This window comes from Agelaius tricolor, unplaced genomic scaffold (genome assembly GCF_023055355.1).
Source record: "Agelaius tricolor isolate 1412-34295 unplaced genomic scaffold, bAgeTri1.0.p SCAF_28, whole genome shotgun sequence".
Classification (NCBI taxonomy): domain Eukaryota; kingdom Metazoa; phylum Chordata; class Aves; order Passeriformes; family Icteridae; genus Agelaius; species Agelaius tricolor.
Genome location: NW_027269288.1, coordinates 4,880,193 through 4,896,818, shown reverse-complemented (window position 1 = coordinate 4,896,818; position 16,626 = coordinate 4,880,193). Strand labels below are relative to the sequence as shown.

At 41.8% G+C, this 16,626-nt stretch overlaps 1 protein-coding gene across 1 annotated transcript in view; it reads right to left on the bottom strand.

Annotated features, from left to right (window-relative positions):
- Positions 1–16,626, bottom strand: part of PRDM2 (PR/SET domain 2) — a 65,914-nt gene that overhangs the window by 25,965 nt on the left and 23,323 nt on the right. The window contains exon 6 of the mRNA XM_071449325.1: positions 15,478–15,604. Coding sequence (XP_071305426.1) covers positions 15,478–15,604 — 127 coding nt within the window. The remainder of the gene's footprint in view (positions 1–15,477; positions 15,605–16,626) is intronic.

The following is a 16,626-nucleotide window of genomic DNA, read 5'->3' as shown; positions in this document are numbered from 1 at the left end:
TGGCAAGGCTGTGGCTGAAGGGGAAAGACAAAATGGCACCTTACACTGACAATGCCACACAGTCTCATGTGTGAATCACAATGTAATAACATAAACCCACTTGTTAACCCTTTGGAACTGGTTGAGATTAAAGTCTGCATCAATCCCATGCAATAGCTGCTACTATTCTATAAAACAACTTCTAATTATTTTCTCCTATTGAAAAAAAATTCAGTACTTTGGCATTAAAAAGAATGGAATAAAGATTAAGTGAATATTCAAGTTAAACATTCCATTGGAAAATTCAGCAGAAAACAACTGCACTATCATTTCCATATTCTTTTGATTAATGGATTTTAACATACTTTTAACAACTTGAATTTTCATTTGAGAAACAGCTTGCTGTGCACCAGAATTCATCTGTTCTTGTTTCCAGAATGCTGGTTGATGTCATGTTTTTCAAAATAAATTCCTTAAGCCTTCAGACATCAGTAAAAATGTGAGTAGTTGTTTGTTCTGCAGGCAGGCCAGAACACACGAATGCCTTTTTCACACACAGAATGCTACATCCAAAAGAACAGCATAACTTGCTTCAAAAAATTAAACCCAAGTTGCATTGGTTGGAGGTGCTCAACAAAATGCAAAAACATTTTGCAGTGACTTCTTAGAGCCTTGTCCAAATGTGAAGGGCACAGCACATGGGTGTTAAAGACCTTACATATTTAATAAGTTGAATTGGTTAAACAGGAAGGTAACTAGGCACAAAAAATGCTATTTAATTCAAACTGCTCACTATTAAGATGTGAATACTGAGGCTGTTCTTTAAATATGTTTCTCTGTTTGCATTTAAGACACTTTATTTTGCTTTTTGTTTGGGTTTTTTTTTTAGTTCTTCCATTATTCACAAAATCTTTCATTATTCTCTACCAGCACTTGCTCACACAGCAAAGACAAATCAAAAAGCACCTGGCTAAATAAAGGGCAACATTGCTGTGTGTTAAGGTCTGCTCTGAGCCACTGAGACTGCCAAGAACTCCCAGCATTTAGGGAAAGCTTGTAAGCACAACATGTCTGATATATATATATATATATATATATATATGTATATATAAAATGAATGTATATGAGGATTATTCATATCATCAGGGGGATTACAGAAATTTGCCAGAAACATGACCTCAAACCCACAAAGTTATGCAAATATTTTCTTCCAATATCTAAGCCAAGAGCCACATTTCAGAGGAAAGAGCCCAGGGTCCCTGCTACCCATCCAGCACTGCAGCCTCACAGCCCCAGCACCCGGCTCATGTCTCACTCACAGCATCCACAGCTCCTAAATTCTGCTAATTAACTATTTTTAAAATTGCTGTCCAAAGTTTTAAGTGATCTAGGATAGCTGAGGTTCAAAATGTCACACTGCAAATTACTGGAGAAAAAGGAAGCAAGAGTAAAAATAGTAAAAAAACCTAGTATTAGGCTAAGAATAAAAAGATTGCAACCTTGAAAGAAAAAGCCTGAACAATTCTTATTTAAATCTTATTTAAACAAACATTGCTTAAATGTTGTAACATCACTTTCTTCCACAATATTACTGTTAATACAACAATATATCAAAGTTCCTTTTAAGTACTGGCAGTTAAGCTCAGCTTTGAAAGGATTCCAGCAAGCTTAGCCTGGAACTCCAAGTACCTCTGAGCAGACACACTCATCACCTGGGGAGGGAATGGCTTTGGAACCCTAAAGCTCCCAACTTCAAATGAAACCACACATGAAACTGCTGCCTACCAAGTGCTCTGCAGAAAATCACCCTTGTACTGGCAGCAGAACAGCTCCAAAGCCCAAACACAGCTTCCCAAGAGCCCAGGGCTCAGAAATTCCAATGCTGCCACACAACACCTCTGGTGATCATTTTTGAGTAATTTTTCCCCACAACCCAGAAAAAGCTTTTAATTTTAATTTCTCTGTCAGTGTGAGATAGATGCACTGTACTGGGAGCATTTCCCACTTTGGCTCCAGATCATCCCAGGCACATGGAAACCTCCATTTTCAGTACTGAATCTTGCTAAACCAGAACATTGTAGAGGCAAAGTCAGCACATTTTTAATCATATTCCAGCAAGTCTAAGGATGAAATTCAAGCCACAGATCAATTTATAAACACCTCATTAAAAGGGATGTCAATTAAATGTAAATGGTTCCACACACAGTATCATTAGGAGGCCTATTTCAACAATGCTGTCAGGTAGGTATGAAAACCTGCAGAAAAAAGCAAAATGCAAAAGCTTTTATTACCCTGTTTTCTTCCATCTGTCATCATTGTAAGCATTTGGAGGAGTGTACTTCTTGCAACACCATTATAGAGTTATCAGCTACAACTCCTTTGTGTAGGCATAACTTGTATTAAGCAAATGAAACACTAAAATTGACACGAGCTGTTTCACAGTGTACAAAACCAATCACAACAGAATTTTAACCTCCAGCTCCTGAGAACCACAGGAATATTTCAGAGCTGCAGAGGATCATGGTTCTGTACTGTCAATCTGCCCAGACCTAATATATCAAATAAAGCTGGACAAGAAGAATACACACAGCTATATAGTACAGAAAAAGGAAAAAAGTCTTGTGAATTATCTACAGATTATGGGCAAGTGCAGTGAGCAAAGGTTTCTCTGTAATTTTTCCAGCAGAACTTGCATCTCCTCTTCCATAAAAAGACACTTTCAAGCTTACCCAGTAGGAGCAGGAGAAAGAGGAAGCCAAACTTCACAGCAATTCTATTAATACCAAACTGCCTGTTGTATAAGCCCAATGCTACCCATTAAGCACAAAGAGCACATTTGAATCACTGCATTTTCCCACCACAATATAAAAGGGGTGAGGAACACCTTGGGAAGGTGTTTCAGGACACCTGAAGAGGCACATGCCCCAAACTGTGCATGGAACTATTGGTACTGAGCACTAAATACACTTTTGCAGGCAAGAAGCTGAGCCATGTTTAACAGAGACTGTTAAAAGTGACATTTGCATAACAGATGAACTTGTTGCCATGGAAAGCATAAGAAAATTCTGAGCTGGGCTATTTAAAACACCAATTTCTGCAAATGTTTGGCAAAGCCTCCACTTTAATGATAGCACTGAAGATCATGTTAGTGTGTCTCACCACAAACTTCTGGAATTAAGGTAGTCAGTGTAAGAAATGGGAGGAGGACACCACAGGTGTGCCGTGCCAAGAGAAAGAAATGACCCAACAGTTTGTAAGCACAGAAGGGAATATATTGCCATTATACACAGTTTGTGAGACTAGAAAATCTGACACTGTTCACAAATTTCAGATAAATAGATTTTAAAAAGCTGGTGAAAAACTCTGAGTGGGAAGCCTGTGTTAAACGTGTGGGATTACACCAATCCCTAGCAGCTGAACTATGAGCTGTCTCTGGTCTTCTTCATACAAGTTAGCTTTTGTAAATGAAATTCTGTACCATAACTCTGTACCAGACAAGAGACAAAACCAGTTTACACTGTCTGTCAGAGTATGTCATCCACTCTTGCAGCATCTCATTCCAATCCCCAACATGTTCTGCCTTCTGACTAACCTGAGTGCACATCCCAGGAAGTCTTAAATTTCTAGACTACAAGCCTTATAATGACTTAAGTAGTACAGAATGTCACCCAACAATTACAAGGCATGGCAAACAAAGGTTTAATTCCATGCAATTGTAACCCACACAAGAGCTGTGATGGAACAATTAAGTATAAATAATTAAATGTAGAGCTTTAATCGTAGCAAGACTTGAAAATGTTATTTCTGCTCTTATGCCAAAATTTCTAAAGCAGTAGAAAGAGGACACAAATATGGGGCCAGACTTGCTCTAGAGTTTCTCAATCACTCCACTCTGTATTTCTGCCTCCCCCCATTCACTACAAATTCCCAGCAAGTTGCTCCATGGCTGCCACAGCTCCCACAGCCAGCCCAGGACAGAAAATATGATGAACATTCTTCTCTGTACTTCTATTCCATGAGCTTTTGTTTTGCTAAGTATTAAGACAAAAGCAGCAGCAAAAGAAATGTCAGCTGGCACACACACTTTCCAGAAATAACTGGTCTCTATATTTAGCCAGTTTTTATTTCAAATTCAGTTAAAAATAGAGCACCCAAATTGTGTATTTAATACAGAGAATGTCTAAATTTAAATCTCTGCTTTAACCAATCAAAGCTTTTATCTGAGCCCAGAAAATGTTGCTTCCAGTCACTAGAGCTTGCTCCAAAATGTTTGTGAAATGAAGTTAATCTCAGATAATTAGAAATACCACCTATATTGACAGCAGTATTTAAAGGTAATGCAAATGAAATCCCTCACACAACTACTTGTACTAGCAAGTTTAAATAGATCAGTCTGCCTTTATCTGTAATAAAAACCCCAGATATTTGTCATGGCCCTATTTGGATCACATTTCAGAGGATTACATCAAAAATATCTCTGGGTTTAGCTAAGTTATCCTCAAAAGTAACTACTTAGGCCTTTACCTGCCATTTTATTCTGCTCTTTGACAAACCAGCTATGTTCCAATCCAGCAGCAGTCACACAAATAACTGACATTAAAAAAAAAAAAAAATAGAAAAAAAGGACTTTTGAGTGCACTGCAGACCCAAAGCCCTTCTCACACAGCTGATCAAGGTGGTGTCTTGCTGTCCAGAGCAATCTCCCCTCTGTGCCACACATGAAAGCTGTCACTGCATGGCAAACCAAAGCCACTGCTGCCAATGCCTGCCTGGAGAACACAGCTGGAGCAAGGCTGCAGGCCCAGGACAGGGCTGCCTTTGTGTCCACCAGGAGCCCCAGGATTACTGCAAGCAGAGTCCAACCCCTGAGCAAGCAGCAGCAAAGCCTCTCACAGTGCTCCCAACAGGCTAAAGCTCCCAGGGATAAAATTAAACCCCTCACAACTGCACAAGGTCACACTCAACGTTTTCATTGACAGTCACTCAAATTTGTTCTGTTATTATTTTTATTGAAATTTGTCACGTCATTTATGTTCACCATGTCTGCAACATGGCACTTCTCAGAAATTTTTCTCCAAGTATTCCCAGTAAAATCACCCCTCTGTGTTTTACAGTGTATGTCACCCACTCTTTGACATCCATTTCCAAGTTTCTTTCCTTTAACTTTATTCTATTTTTTCAGTACAGGTATGCAGTGTTTTTCCACCAGTCCCCATTAAAAATATTGCAGCATCTTCTCAACTGGGTCTCCAACCTAACAAAGAACATTAATTGTTAATAACCAGCTCCTGTCAAAACATATTTGCAGCATGAAAACTCTGCTTCTCTGTATCTGTTACATTTGGAAAGGCTCATCTCCTTCCAGTTCCTTTGTCACTCTCTTCACTTCAGTGACAAATCAATCCAAAGTCATATGGCACAGTATCACAGCAGGTCCTTTACAGAAGTGGATAAATTAGGATAATGCTATGTTGACATTACAATCTAAACTCATCATTTTAATGTACAATATAGTCACCAAATTATTTTTATCTGCTGGGAAATTGTGGAAGATTTGCTTCACTTCCTTGGTGAAACAAAGTGTTTCATTCATTTCAGCCACAGCCCACTGACAGTTTCTTAGAGAAAGGCCTGTCAGCCTTCTCTGATAACATGGGATACACTGAATTATATTTCCAAAGGAACTGTAATCCTCCAGTTGCCCAATCAGTCCATTTCTCAAAAGGACTGTGCTACAGGACAACAGCAACAGTTGGTGCTCATGTTAACAAGACCTACAACAGAAGTTCTAAATTTATAATATGCCCCAAACCAGAAAAGAGCAAGTTGCCATGTGCTTCATTTGTGACACCAAGCAAGGTCACAGGCTCATGAAGTTATTACAGGGAACAGCAACTTCTTCCATTTTTCAAACAGTGAAAACAAATCTCAGAGCACAAATATATTTGTCTTCTGCTCAGTTAACTGCTACATGAGAGATGAAAATCTAATTTGAAATAAATGGGTTAAAACTAGAAGTTTTAGCTTTAAACAGTTTAGTTTAAAACAACTAAAGCAGACTACAGAAATAAAATGTCACTGTAACATAACTTGGACAATTTAATTGGCAGGTAAGGAAGCAGAAAATAAAACCAGCTCTGGTATCTGAGTGGGGAGAGCAGAGGGTGACACCCAAGAGTTCAGGATTTGAGAGCTCTGAGCTGAGCTTCAGCACAAAGTCCACTTTGCTTTGCAATCCTGACAAGGGTCTGTAGGATCAGAAACATTGGGCTTGCTGCTCTTTACCTGCAACTTGAAGGGAATATTTTGCAGCAAAGTCCATTTTCTCCCCAGCTCACTGCCTCAGCTCACCCAGTCCTTGGGAAAAGCCCAAGGAGACTCTCCAGACCTGGCTGGGGATCCAACTGTGGCAAAGGTGGGGTTTGAACACTCCAATCCCATTGCCTGGACAGGTCAGCTCCCAGTGCCCTGAGCTGCTCCACACCACAGCTCACAGCCTGCAGCTTTACTGCCACAGTAAACACAGGGAAGTGTGCACTGCACTCAGCCCTGAATCATGGTGATGCCTGAGCAAATGCTCCCAAATTTCTATCAATTAAATCCCTTTTACAAACAGCAGTCACACTGCTTCTGATGGACTGCCAAACAAAAGCAGATCTGTGTCTGAGGAGGCTCCATGAGGCACCTGACTCTCACCAAGAGTTACAATAATTAATGTACAGCTGACTACTCATCTCCATGGCATTTTGCAGCAATAACAATCAAGGTGATGGATTTTCAGCTATTCTAATACTCTCACTAGAATAATTTTATGTCAATCAGCACATTAATAACAGTGCCTCTCTGAAGTTGTGCAGCATTAATCATAGTCCATCAAAAGCTCTCACAGAACTCTGATAACAAAGTGGAACAGCAGAATTAACTCTTAACAGCTGGTAAGCTCCTAAGTGCTCAGAAAGCTTCATCCTAAATAACTCTCAGGCACTGGTGATCCAAATAAATATTGTGATTTTCCAGGGGAAAAGTGTACAAAAGGCAAGTAAATACTTCTAGAAAATGGTCATCCATTGCCTAATTTCTTAGCTACAAATGCCACTGAGTCTTGTTTCAGTAACTGGTAATAAACCCAAGCAGAAAATCAGTCTGCTGTAACATTTCCTTGAGGAACTCAACACAGCAAGTGCAGAATTCTTCAGAACAGTCATTCCTGTCAATCTGTCTAAGGCTCTTGGCAGGAATGACAAAATAAATAGACAGATTGAAAAAAATAAATAGACTCTAGTCTTACAAATGATTTTTCTTTTTGTTAATTTGAAAAATATACAAACCAGTTAATAAATAAAAGATTTCTTTGCTGTTTTGCAGGTTTTTAATGCAGCAATGTGGGAATCTTCATGGAGCTGACAAACACAAGTTGCCTTCTGAAGGAGACTTCAATTAAAGCAAAGAGCTCTCAGCCACAAACTCAAATGGAGTCTGCATGTCTTCAATGAATAAACCAGCTACCAAAACTTTGTGTGCACACTCCTGAAGTGAAATGTGCTTGTTCACCACTGCACCATAAATTACATGGGACATCTGCAGGTAAGACCTCAGTATAAGATATCCCCTGTAAATAATGCAAGTAAAATAAATGGTCAATGCACAATTATGGTAAATTGCAATAAAAAGTTTAGTACAACTAATGATACAAAATTACTCACATTAATTCTGATCTAATGGTTTTGAGAAAATGATGCATTAAAAAAATCTAGAGGAAGGCAAGAGAAATTAAGAGCTACACAAGATTCTTACTACAAGAACTTAAAGCCCTCCCTAAATAAAAGATGGCTCAAGCAGGAGGCCAATAAAATAAGAATACACTGAAAGTCAAGAACTGACTTTACCTTGCATCCACCACAATCCCCAGAGCCTCCAACTGGGAAACAAACACTGAAGGGGGAGATTGCACAGGAGGGTCAGGAAACCACAGAAAGAGCAGCAGTGGCTGGAAAAGGCTTGGGTAAACGTGAGGGAACCAAAGCAATGCAAGAAAGGATTATTCATGTGAGCAAAAGTCACCAGATTTACTGAGCTGTAAGGCAGGCTGCTCCTTGAGCTTGTTCTCTTATATTCTACAAGCAACAGCCAACTCTAAATCACTAAATGTTGATTTAGGAATAGAACACATCAGTACTTGTTTGGCTCTGGAAAACTCTGCCTACTCTACTCTGCAGGAATTCATCCCTTCCTATTTTGGAACAAATCCTCCAAATCTATCTCAAAGCTCTTCCCTAAAAAAGCAATCACCAAATTTTCTCCACATCTTCTATATAGAAGTGTTTAAACAATTCTATGAGTCAGAAGAAAATGGTCTAGTCTAAGAAATTCTAGGAAAATCCCAATACAATGAATATGTCTACAAGGAAACCAGTATTTCAATAGCAACTGAGTAACTTATATTCAGGAAAATCAAAACAGTATTTACTAAGAAAGGAGGAGAATAATTTCCAAATGCAGTGGATTATTTTTAAAAAATAGCAGTGAAATATCAAACAGCTTTTCTTCCAGGTCATTCCTTGCTTCAAAGCTAATCCTGATCAACTGGAAGAAAAAATTGATTAATAACAGAAAGTTGCCTGGTGCTTTATTTCACTTCCCACTGTGGACTATGTAACTGAAGACAGCATTAGCAAATTTGCTGGGAAATGCCCCAACTGTGGTCTAGATATATTTTACTTTAACTTGAGAAAAGCAGTCTAAGGAAGTGTGACTGAAAATGCAAAAAGTATGAAAAAAATCCAGAACTCTTCAGAATCTGAGTTACCAAACAACCCAAGAATTGTTATTCTGTTAGGTAACTACATACATCTGCTTTGAGCAGAACTAAGTTAGTAGCTGGAAATACAACTTGTAACACCCATGAAGGCCAGATTGTTATTTTAAGTCAAACACAAAAACGCCCCAGAGATAAAGTAACAGTGTGTGCAAGGTGCTTGCAGTACTTCCAGAAGTTTATACTTGGAAACACAGAGTTTAAGGAGCCAACACAGCAATTCAGGGCTGAATTTTCTGATTTTCTTAAATACAGGTAATTTATTTTTTAATTCCTGAAATGAAGGCTTATTTTCTCTCATTCTTAAATCCTAGGCTGGAGCAGGGCTGGAATGAGTGACACCAACTCCACTTGGCTGTTCTGAAAGGCCAGAGCAGCTGTCCCAGGAACTGGGGGCACTGCTGCAGAGGTGAAGATGGGAATTTAAAGAAATACAAGTGTCCCTTTGAAAGGCCCCACTTATGGGGGTTAAAAGAAAACTGAACTGCTTGGAAGATCTCAAATACTTGAGTCACTCTCCAGACAGATGCTTCTATGGGAGATATGGTGCCTTGATATCCCAAATGGTGCTTCTGAGCTGGAGCTGTATAACCCTTACTGCAAATCAATGTGGTTGGGGAAATCAAAGTCAATTCCACTTTAAGATTTCGTTCCAGATGATCTTGATGACTTCTTCCCTCCTCCACTGTCTTTTCCCAGTCATTGGTTAGGAAATTTTGAAGCCTTGAGCTCCTATCTGAGTTTTTCATTAAATTTATTGGAAGTAGAGCTTAGATAACAATACCATTTCATGATACCCTTGCTACAAATGTACAACTTGCACATCCCTCTATAAGCTACATTCCAACTCACACACAATCATTTTTCTCATTCTCACAAGCTCTTTTCTGTTGAGAAACACACTTTTAAATTAGTCCAAGTACAAACCTAATAAAGTTGGGTAACTTAAAGAACAGGCAATCACTTGACCATGATTTCCATTTGGGATGACATCCAGATAGCAATACAAGGCCTACCTTTTATAAACAGGGTGCATATTTATGGCACTCTCATGTACAGCTAATTATTTGGAACTACATGAGAATACCTAAGAAATTATTAACAAAAAAATAAAAACTGCAAGGATTTCTACTATCTCAGAATTTAACCTGCTGATTTTATCCCTACATGTTCATGCTCCCCATGAGCAGCACTTTGACACTGTTTCAGCAACAGTCACACTTTCAGACAAGAGCAAAAACACTGTAACTTTTAGGATGACACAGTTTATTTACATGTGGGAAGCAGAAGCCTGAAGCTGCACTTTGCATTCACCTGATAGAAACCAAGGCACAATGATTGCTTGTAACAGCCAATAACTGATTTTCATTCACCCATTTTCACCTCACACTGCCTCTGGGTCAGTTGTTATGAGTACAGTTCATGTTCTGCCTGAAGCCCAGTAAGAACCATGGGAAGCAGCAACATTAGTAACAGAACCATTGAAGGTAACAAAGCTTTAAAAGATTTATTAGAATGGTTTGAGGTTTTAGAACCTCACTGAACAATCACCAGGGGCTGTCCAGGACACAGGTGACCCTGGTGCAGGTGCTTTGCCTGCACTACAATAGCAAAATATTTCAGGAGTTGACACAACTGAGGCTGAGAGGTCACTTGGTTTCAGAAGCCACTCCAGCTGCATTATGCAGCAGGTGCTTCTGAAGAATGAAATGGAAGATTCTCCCCCCATGGAGAGGGTGAGGCAGCAGTGCAGCTCCCAGGAGCTCCTGCAGCTCTCACTGAGAGCCCCAGGGCAGCACAGCGAGGGCCTGAGCAGCTCCAGAGACAGAAACAAGCACGGGGAAACAAAGCAGGGACCTCTTCTCTCCCCAAAAAAGGGTATTCTAGAGGAATTACCCCAAGCATGGAGCAAGACAAGCTTTCATCCTGAGCAACATCAGCATCTTCCTCCCTTCAAAACCAGACTTTTGATCTGCCACATAACCCACAACAGACATGAGATTTTAGCCTGGTTTGATCACACTTTGGAGCCTATGCAGCCTTAAAGCAGAATACAGCCTGATAAAAACACTGGATATTTTTATGTATGACAATTGATTAATGACCATCTTCTCCTTAAAAAAAATACTTTAGCTACTGCAAAGTTACTTCTTTTCAGAAAGACTGAGTCTGAAGCCAGAGGCTTCATGTGCTCTGTTGATGTTACTGCTCAGTGCTACAAATTATTCCTGTCATATGAAAAGGAAGAAACACCTGGATGACACAATAAAAAATCCACACTACTTCTCTCAAGGACACATGAACCCAACTTGCAAAGTGAACCCAAGCTGTTCTCTTTTTAATTTCCTTAGAAGGAGAATTAATGAAATCTTGTGCTAATGCATTTGATTGAGCAAATTTCCCTACAAGCTTGGCAGGCAGCACATTAACTACAACCTGGGAGAAACAATGATAAACATTTAACAAAAAAATGTCAGAAAATGCAAAAGAAACAAAAAAATTTAATCTCAGCTATTGTTGGCCATGCACTGGCAGCTGCTGGCTCTGAACTGTGTATTAAGGCAGCAATAACAGCTTGGTTCTGATAAAAATCTGTGATGGTACCCAGCTTCAAATTCAGGTTTTCCTGTTTGGGGTTGCATTCCCATCCCTCTCAGCACCTTGCCATCCTACTAAATTTCTTTCTACATCTCAAATGCACCTTAGGAACATCCCACATTGTTCCAATGTATGAAAACAAATGCAATGAGTGCCTTTTTCCTCCAGGATTCCTGAGCTGCTGTGCATGGTAGGAGGAAGATGTAGGAGATTTATTCCAGCTAAGGAAAGCTACAGCCAAGCCAGGCAGGAGCCATCAAACAAACACCTGGGGACGATAAAGCAATTTGAATGCAGAACACAAACCCCAAAACATGAATGCAGAACACAAACCCAAAACATGAATGCAGAACACAAACCCAAAAACATGAATGCAGAACACAAGCCCAAAAACATGAATGCAGAACACAAGCCCAAAAACATGAATGCAGAACACAAGCCCAAAAACATGAATGCAGAACACAAGCCCAAAAACACGCAGGAGGGAGATGGGGACCTGGAGGAAATGCCAGGTGCCAGCCTAGATCCAGCTCAAGGAGATTATGGGCCTTGTGCCAGGGACCACAGGGCAGCTCAAGGCCAGGGTGAGCAGCTCTGTGGGCACCTCCAGCCCCTGCTAACTCAGCCTGACTCCCAGCACAGAGCACTCCAGCCTTCACCCAGAGAGAGGATTCCTCCTGCAACATGAACATGGGACAGCAGTGAAAGCCTCCCTGGCTGACAATGGGGTAAAAGAGCCCATTTTTAATGCCTGTGGAATGAGCACCTCCTCTGCCAAGGGTTCATTACACACATGGCAGAAAACAAGGGGATTTGTCAAATGAGAAATATCTAAATCTAACCTAAACTATCTTTCAGCCATCTATCTAATATCTAACTTATGTGCAAGCATAAGACCTAAGTTGCATTAAAAATTCAAAAGGATATTTGTTTTACTGAATACAGACTAATTAGGAGTTTTATCTCATAACTACATGGTCTGTATCATTAAATCATAATATACCTCCCAAATCATGTCTTGTCTAGTCATTCCTAAGGTGTTGAACTGTCACTTTACTTTTCTAGGCACACTCATCCACAGTTATTAGAATTTAGCAATTCTTACTTGGTTGTATTTTCTTCTAATATAAGACAACAGTGTGCAACATAGGCCAAAATAAAATTTAAAAATAATGACATGGTCTGTGTGATAGTACACCTCCCAAATAATGTCTTGTCTAGTCATTCCTAAGGTATTGAACTGTCACTTTACTTTTCTAGAAAATGTGTTCCTAAAGGACACATTCATTAACAGTTGTTAGAATTGAACAATTCTTCCTTGGTTATATTTTCTTCTCAATATGTAAGACAACAGTGTGTAACATAGGCCAAAATAAAATTTAAAAATTTTATAGATCTGTTTAGGTCACTAATGAATTCAAATTTCACAATCCTCAGGAGGAGCTCCTCTCTAGCAAGTCTTAAATTGCTATTTAATTCAAATAATTCAAATATTACCTTCTACTGACTCCCAATTTTTCACATGCATAAAGTTAAATCACAAAAAAATCATTCTCCTCCTATCCCTTGTATCATATAATCAGAACTATGTATTTTTAATTTAATTACTTTTCAATCATGTTCATCATAATTTCCCTTATTTCCCCAAATCTCAAGTCTAGGGTTAAGAAGCTTCCCCATCCAAGGATGCAGCTGAATCTACAAAAGCAGAGATATGAGTAGAAACCATTCTGGAATCCTCACTGCAGCTACTGCTACCAAATCTGCAGGGAAAAGAAGTGTATATTTCTTGAAAAAAGATTGCTGTGAATTGCAAATATTAACAGATGTTACTACAAACACTAAAAAACAGAGAGTAAATGCAAAGTAAAAAAATATTCCAATGAAACCTGTGAAAAACAGAACTATAAAATTTCAAAATATCCAATGAATTGCCTTTTCATTTTAGAGCTGAAACTTTAATCTAACAATTTATATCAACTAAATACTAAGAATTTGGTCTTTCTGCTTCATGAAACAAGGGTACAACTCCATAAATAGATTATTCTTGGTAATTCTCAAATACTTCATGAATATTGTGCTTGGAGTTGGTTTTTGCTGGGTTCCTTTTTATTCAATAATTGCGAGCCTTGGTAAGGAGCTTGTGTTTATAAAAAGGGGGAAAAGATTTAATGCTCCCAATTATGAAATCTGTAAAATCCATAACAGTTAAAACACAAAACCCACAAAAGAGCACAAAATCAAAACCCAGAAACCAAATTAGTTTACTGGTATATTTACCTATAACTTCATGAATGCAAATCAAACTTCTATGCCATGAAAAATTACCTCAGAAATTATTCTGTCTGGCTTTTCTGATTTATCATATAATCAAATTCTTGCAGGTTGTTTTTCTAGCCTTTCAGGTAAATCATAGGCACACAAATTCCATGTACTAAGATAATGCATATTTGGGAAAAAAACATAATCCAGCCTGTAATTTACCAAGTGCTTCCTATATATGTGCTAAATATGCTTTTTCATGATAAAATAAAAATCAGTGCTTGAATTTCAGTTTGTATTTCCTTAACCTATGGATTACTATTCAAAATAACTAATTGTGTTGCACTACAGTCCCCCCTCCTCAATCTCAAGTAAAATACTCACACAATAACTGTTTTCAATGTCTGAGTTACCTTGTTTCCAATCTGAATTCCAGCCATCTGCACTACCTGTAAGATCAGGCTCTAAATTTTAAGTTTAAAAAATTATAATGATGCTTCTTAAAATATTATCTTTCTTTGGTTCATTTGTAGCTTCCAGAGAATACCAAAATGTACATACTCCCATGCAAGAGGAATTGATACATCTGTGCTGCAACTGAATATTTCCTTTTTTATATCTAGTCCCTGTAACTCAAGGCTTTGTTGTGATTTTGGCCTAAAACATTAGGCAAAATGTCAGTTATATAAGGCCACGCGTGGAGGCACACGCACTCTAAAAAACCCTGCTGCTGAATTAGTAATGGAAAAAATAATGGATGTCTGCTCCGACATACATATTCACAGAGGGAATAATGCGTTTATACCACCCCAAACTCTGTCCCACCCTCCCTCCTCGGCCGAAGTCAGCCAGGAGCAGCCATTCCCATTTCTGCGAAATTCCAGAACCAGCAAATCGGCCTAGAAATAACAAGAAATTAAAAACCGCAGGGAAAGAACAGAAGGGCTGTTCTTCATTTGGCTGGACTGAAGTACTCCAAACCCGGGCTCAGCCTCCCCTTCCCAAAGGATCGGAGCGGGCCCGGGCTCGGCTCCCCGACCTCCACAGCGGGACCGCCCCGGGCTCGGCTCCGCTGCCCAAGGAGAGAGCGCGGCGGCCGCGGGCTCGGGCTCCCAGGGAGGGATCGGGGCACCCCGGGCTCAGCTCCCAGGGAGGGATCGGGGCACCCCGGGCTCAGCTCCCAGGGAGGGATCGGGGCACCCCGGGCTCAGCTCGCTTTGCCAGGGAGGGATTGGGGCGGCCCAGGAATCCGCTCGCTTTCCCAGGGAGGGATCGGGGCAGCCCTGGGCTCAGCCCGCTTGGCTAGGGAAGGATCAGGGCGGCCCAAGAATCCGCTCCTTTTCCCAAGGAGGGATCGGGGCATTCAGAGCTCAGCCCACTTTCCGGGAGAGGGATCGGGGCACCCCGAGCTCAGCCTTCTTCTCCCGCATGTGAAAAGCGGCCCCGAGCTCCGCTCGCTCTCCCAGGGAGGGATCGGGGCACCCCGAGCTCCGCTCGCTCTCCCAGGCAGGAATCGGGCCGGCCCCAAGCTCCGCTCGCTTTCCCGAGGAGGCACCGCGGCTGCGGCGGGCTCGGCCCCGGCCCCACACGGGATCGCAGCGGCTGCCGCGGCCCCGCGGGCGGAGCGGGCCGTTCTCCCTGCCCGCCGCCGCCTCTCCCAACTTTTCCAGCCGCAACTTCCACGTTCCGCCCGCGGCGCCGCCGGCCGGGCCGCGCCGGGCCGGGCCCTCCCCACCCTCCTGTCTCGGGCCGCGGAAGGTCACGGCGGCCGCAGGCCGGGCTGCTCCGCGCGCTGGCGGCGGCGGGGCCGGTGCGCTCCGTACCTCTGCGGGCCTTCGGGGAGTGCCGGCGGCTGCGGGCGCTCGCTCGCTCCTCCTCGATCGCGGCCGCTATCGCCGGGTCGTCCTCGCCATTGTACCACACCAACAGCTCCTCTCCCGCCGCGATTGGCTGCCGGGACACAACACAGGGCGCGCGGCCAATCAGAGCGCGCGTTGTTGGCGGGGCGGGGAGCGGCCGCGGCGGCGCCCACGGCGCTGCTCCCGCCGAGCCTCGAGGGCGCCGCCCCGCGCGCCCCCTGCCGGGCGGAGGGCGCAGCGCAGGGAGCGCCCCGGGCCGCGCCGGGCACATGGAGAACAGCAGCGAGCAACGAAAACAGCCAAAAACAGCCAAAAACAACCCAAAACCACCCAGAAACAACCCCAAAACCTCACACACACACACACACACACGGAACAGCAGCGAGCAACCAAAACAACCAAAAACAACCCAAAACCACCCAGAAACAGCCCCAAAACCTCACACACACACACACACACACACGGAACAGCAGTGAGCAACCAAAACAGCCAAAAACAACCCAAAACCAACCCCAAAACCTACACACACACATGCAGAACACCAGCAGGCAAGCAAAACAGCCAGAAACAACCCCAAAACAACCCAAAACTAACCCAAAACCTCACAGACACACACGGAACAGCAGCAAGCAACCAAAACAGCCCAAAACACTCAAAATAACCCAACATCAACCCCAAAACCAATCCAAAACCAACCCAAAAACACTGAAAACCAATCCCAAAACTCATCGACTGTAACACGCACACATGGAACAGCACTGAGCAACCAAAACAGCCAAAAACACCCCAAAAACACCCCAGAAACACCCCAGAAACAACCCCAAAACCAACCCCAAAACTCATAATGGACTATAACACACACACACACAACAGCACCCAACACACAAAACAACCCAAAACTACCCCCAAAACACCCAAAAACCAACCCAAAAACCTCATCATGGACTGTAACACACAAACACACACAGAGAACAGCACTGAAACACCCCAAAAACAAACAACCCCAAAACCTCCTCACGGATTGTAACACACACACAACCCACAGAACACCAAATATCATTAAAAAAAACACCCTCAAAAAATTCACAGGAAAACACAGAAAAACTCCATAAA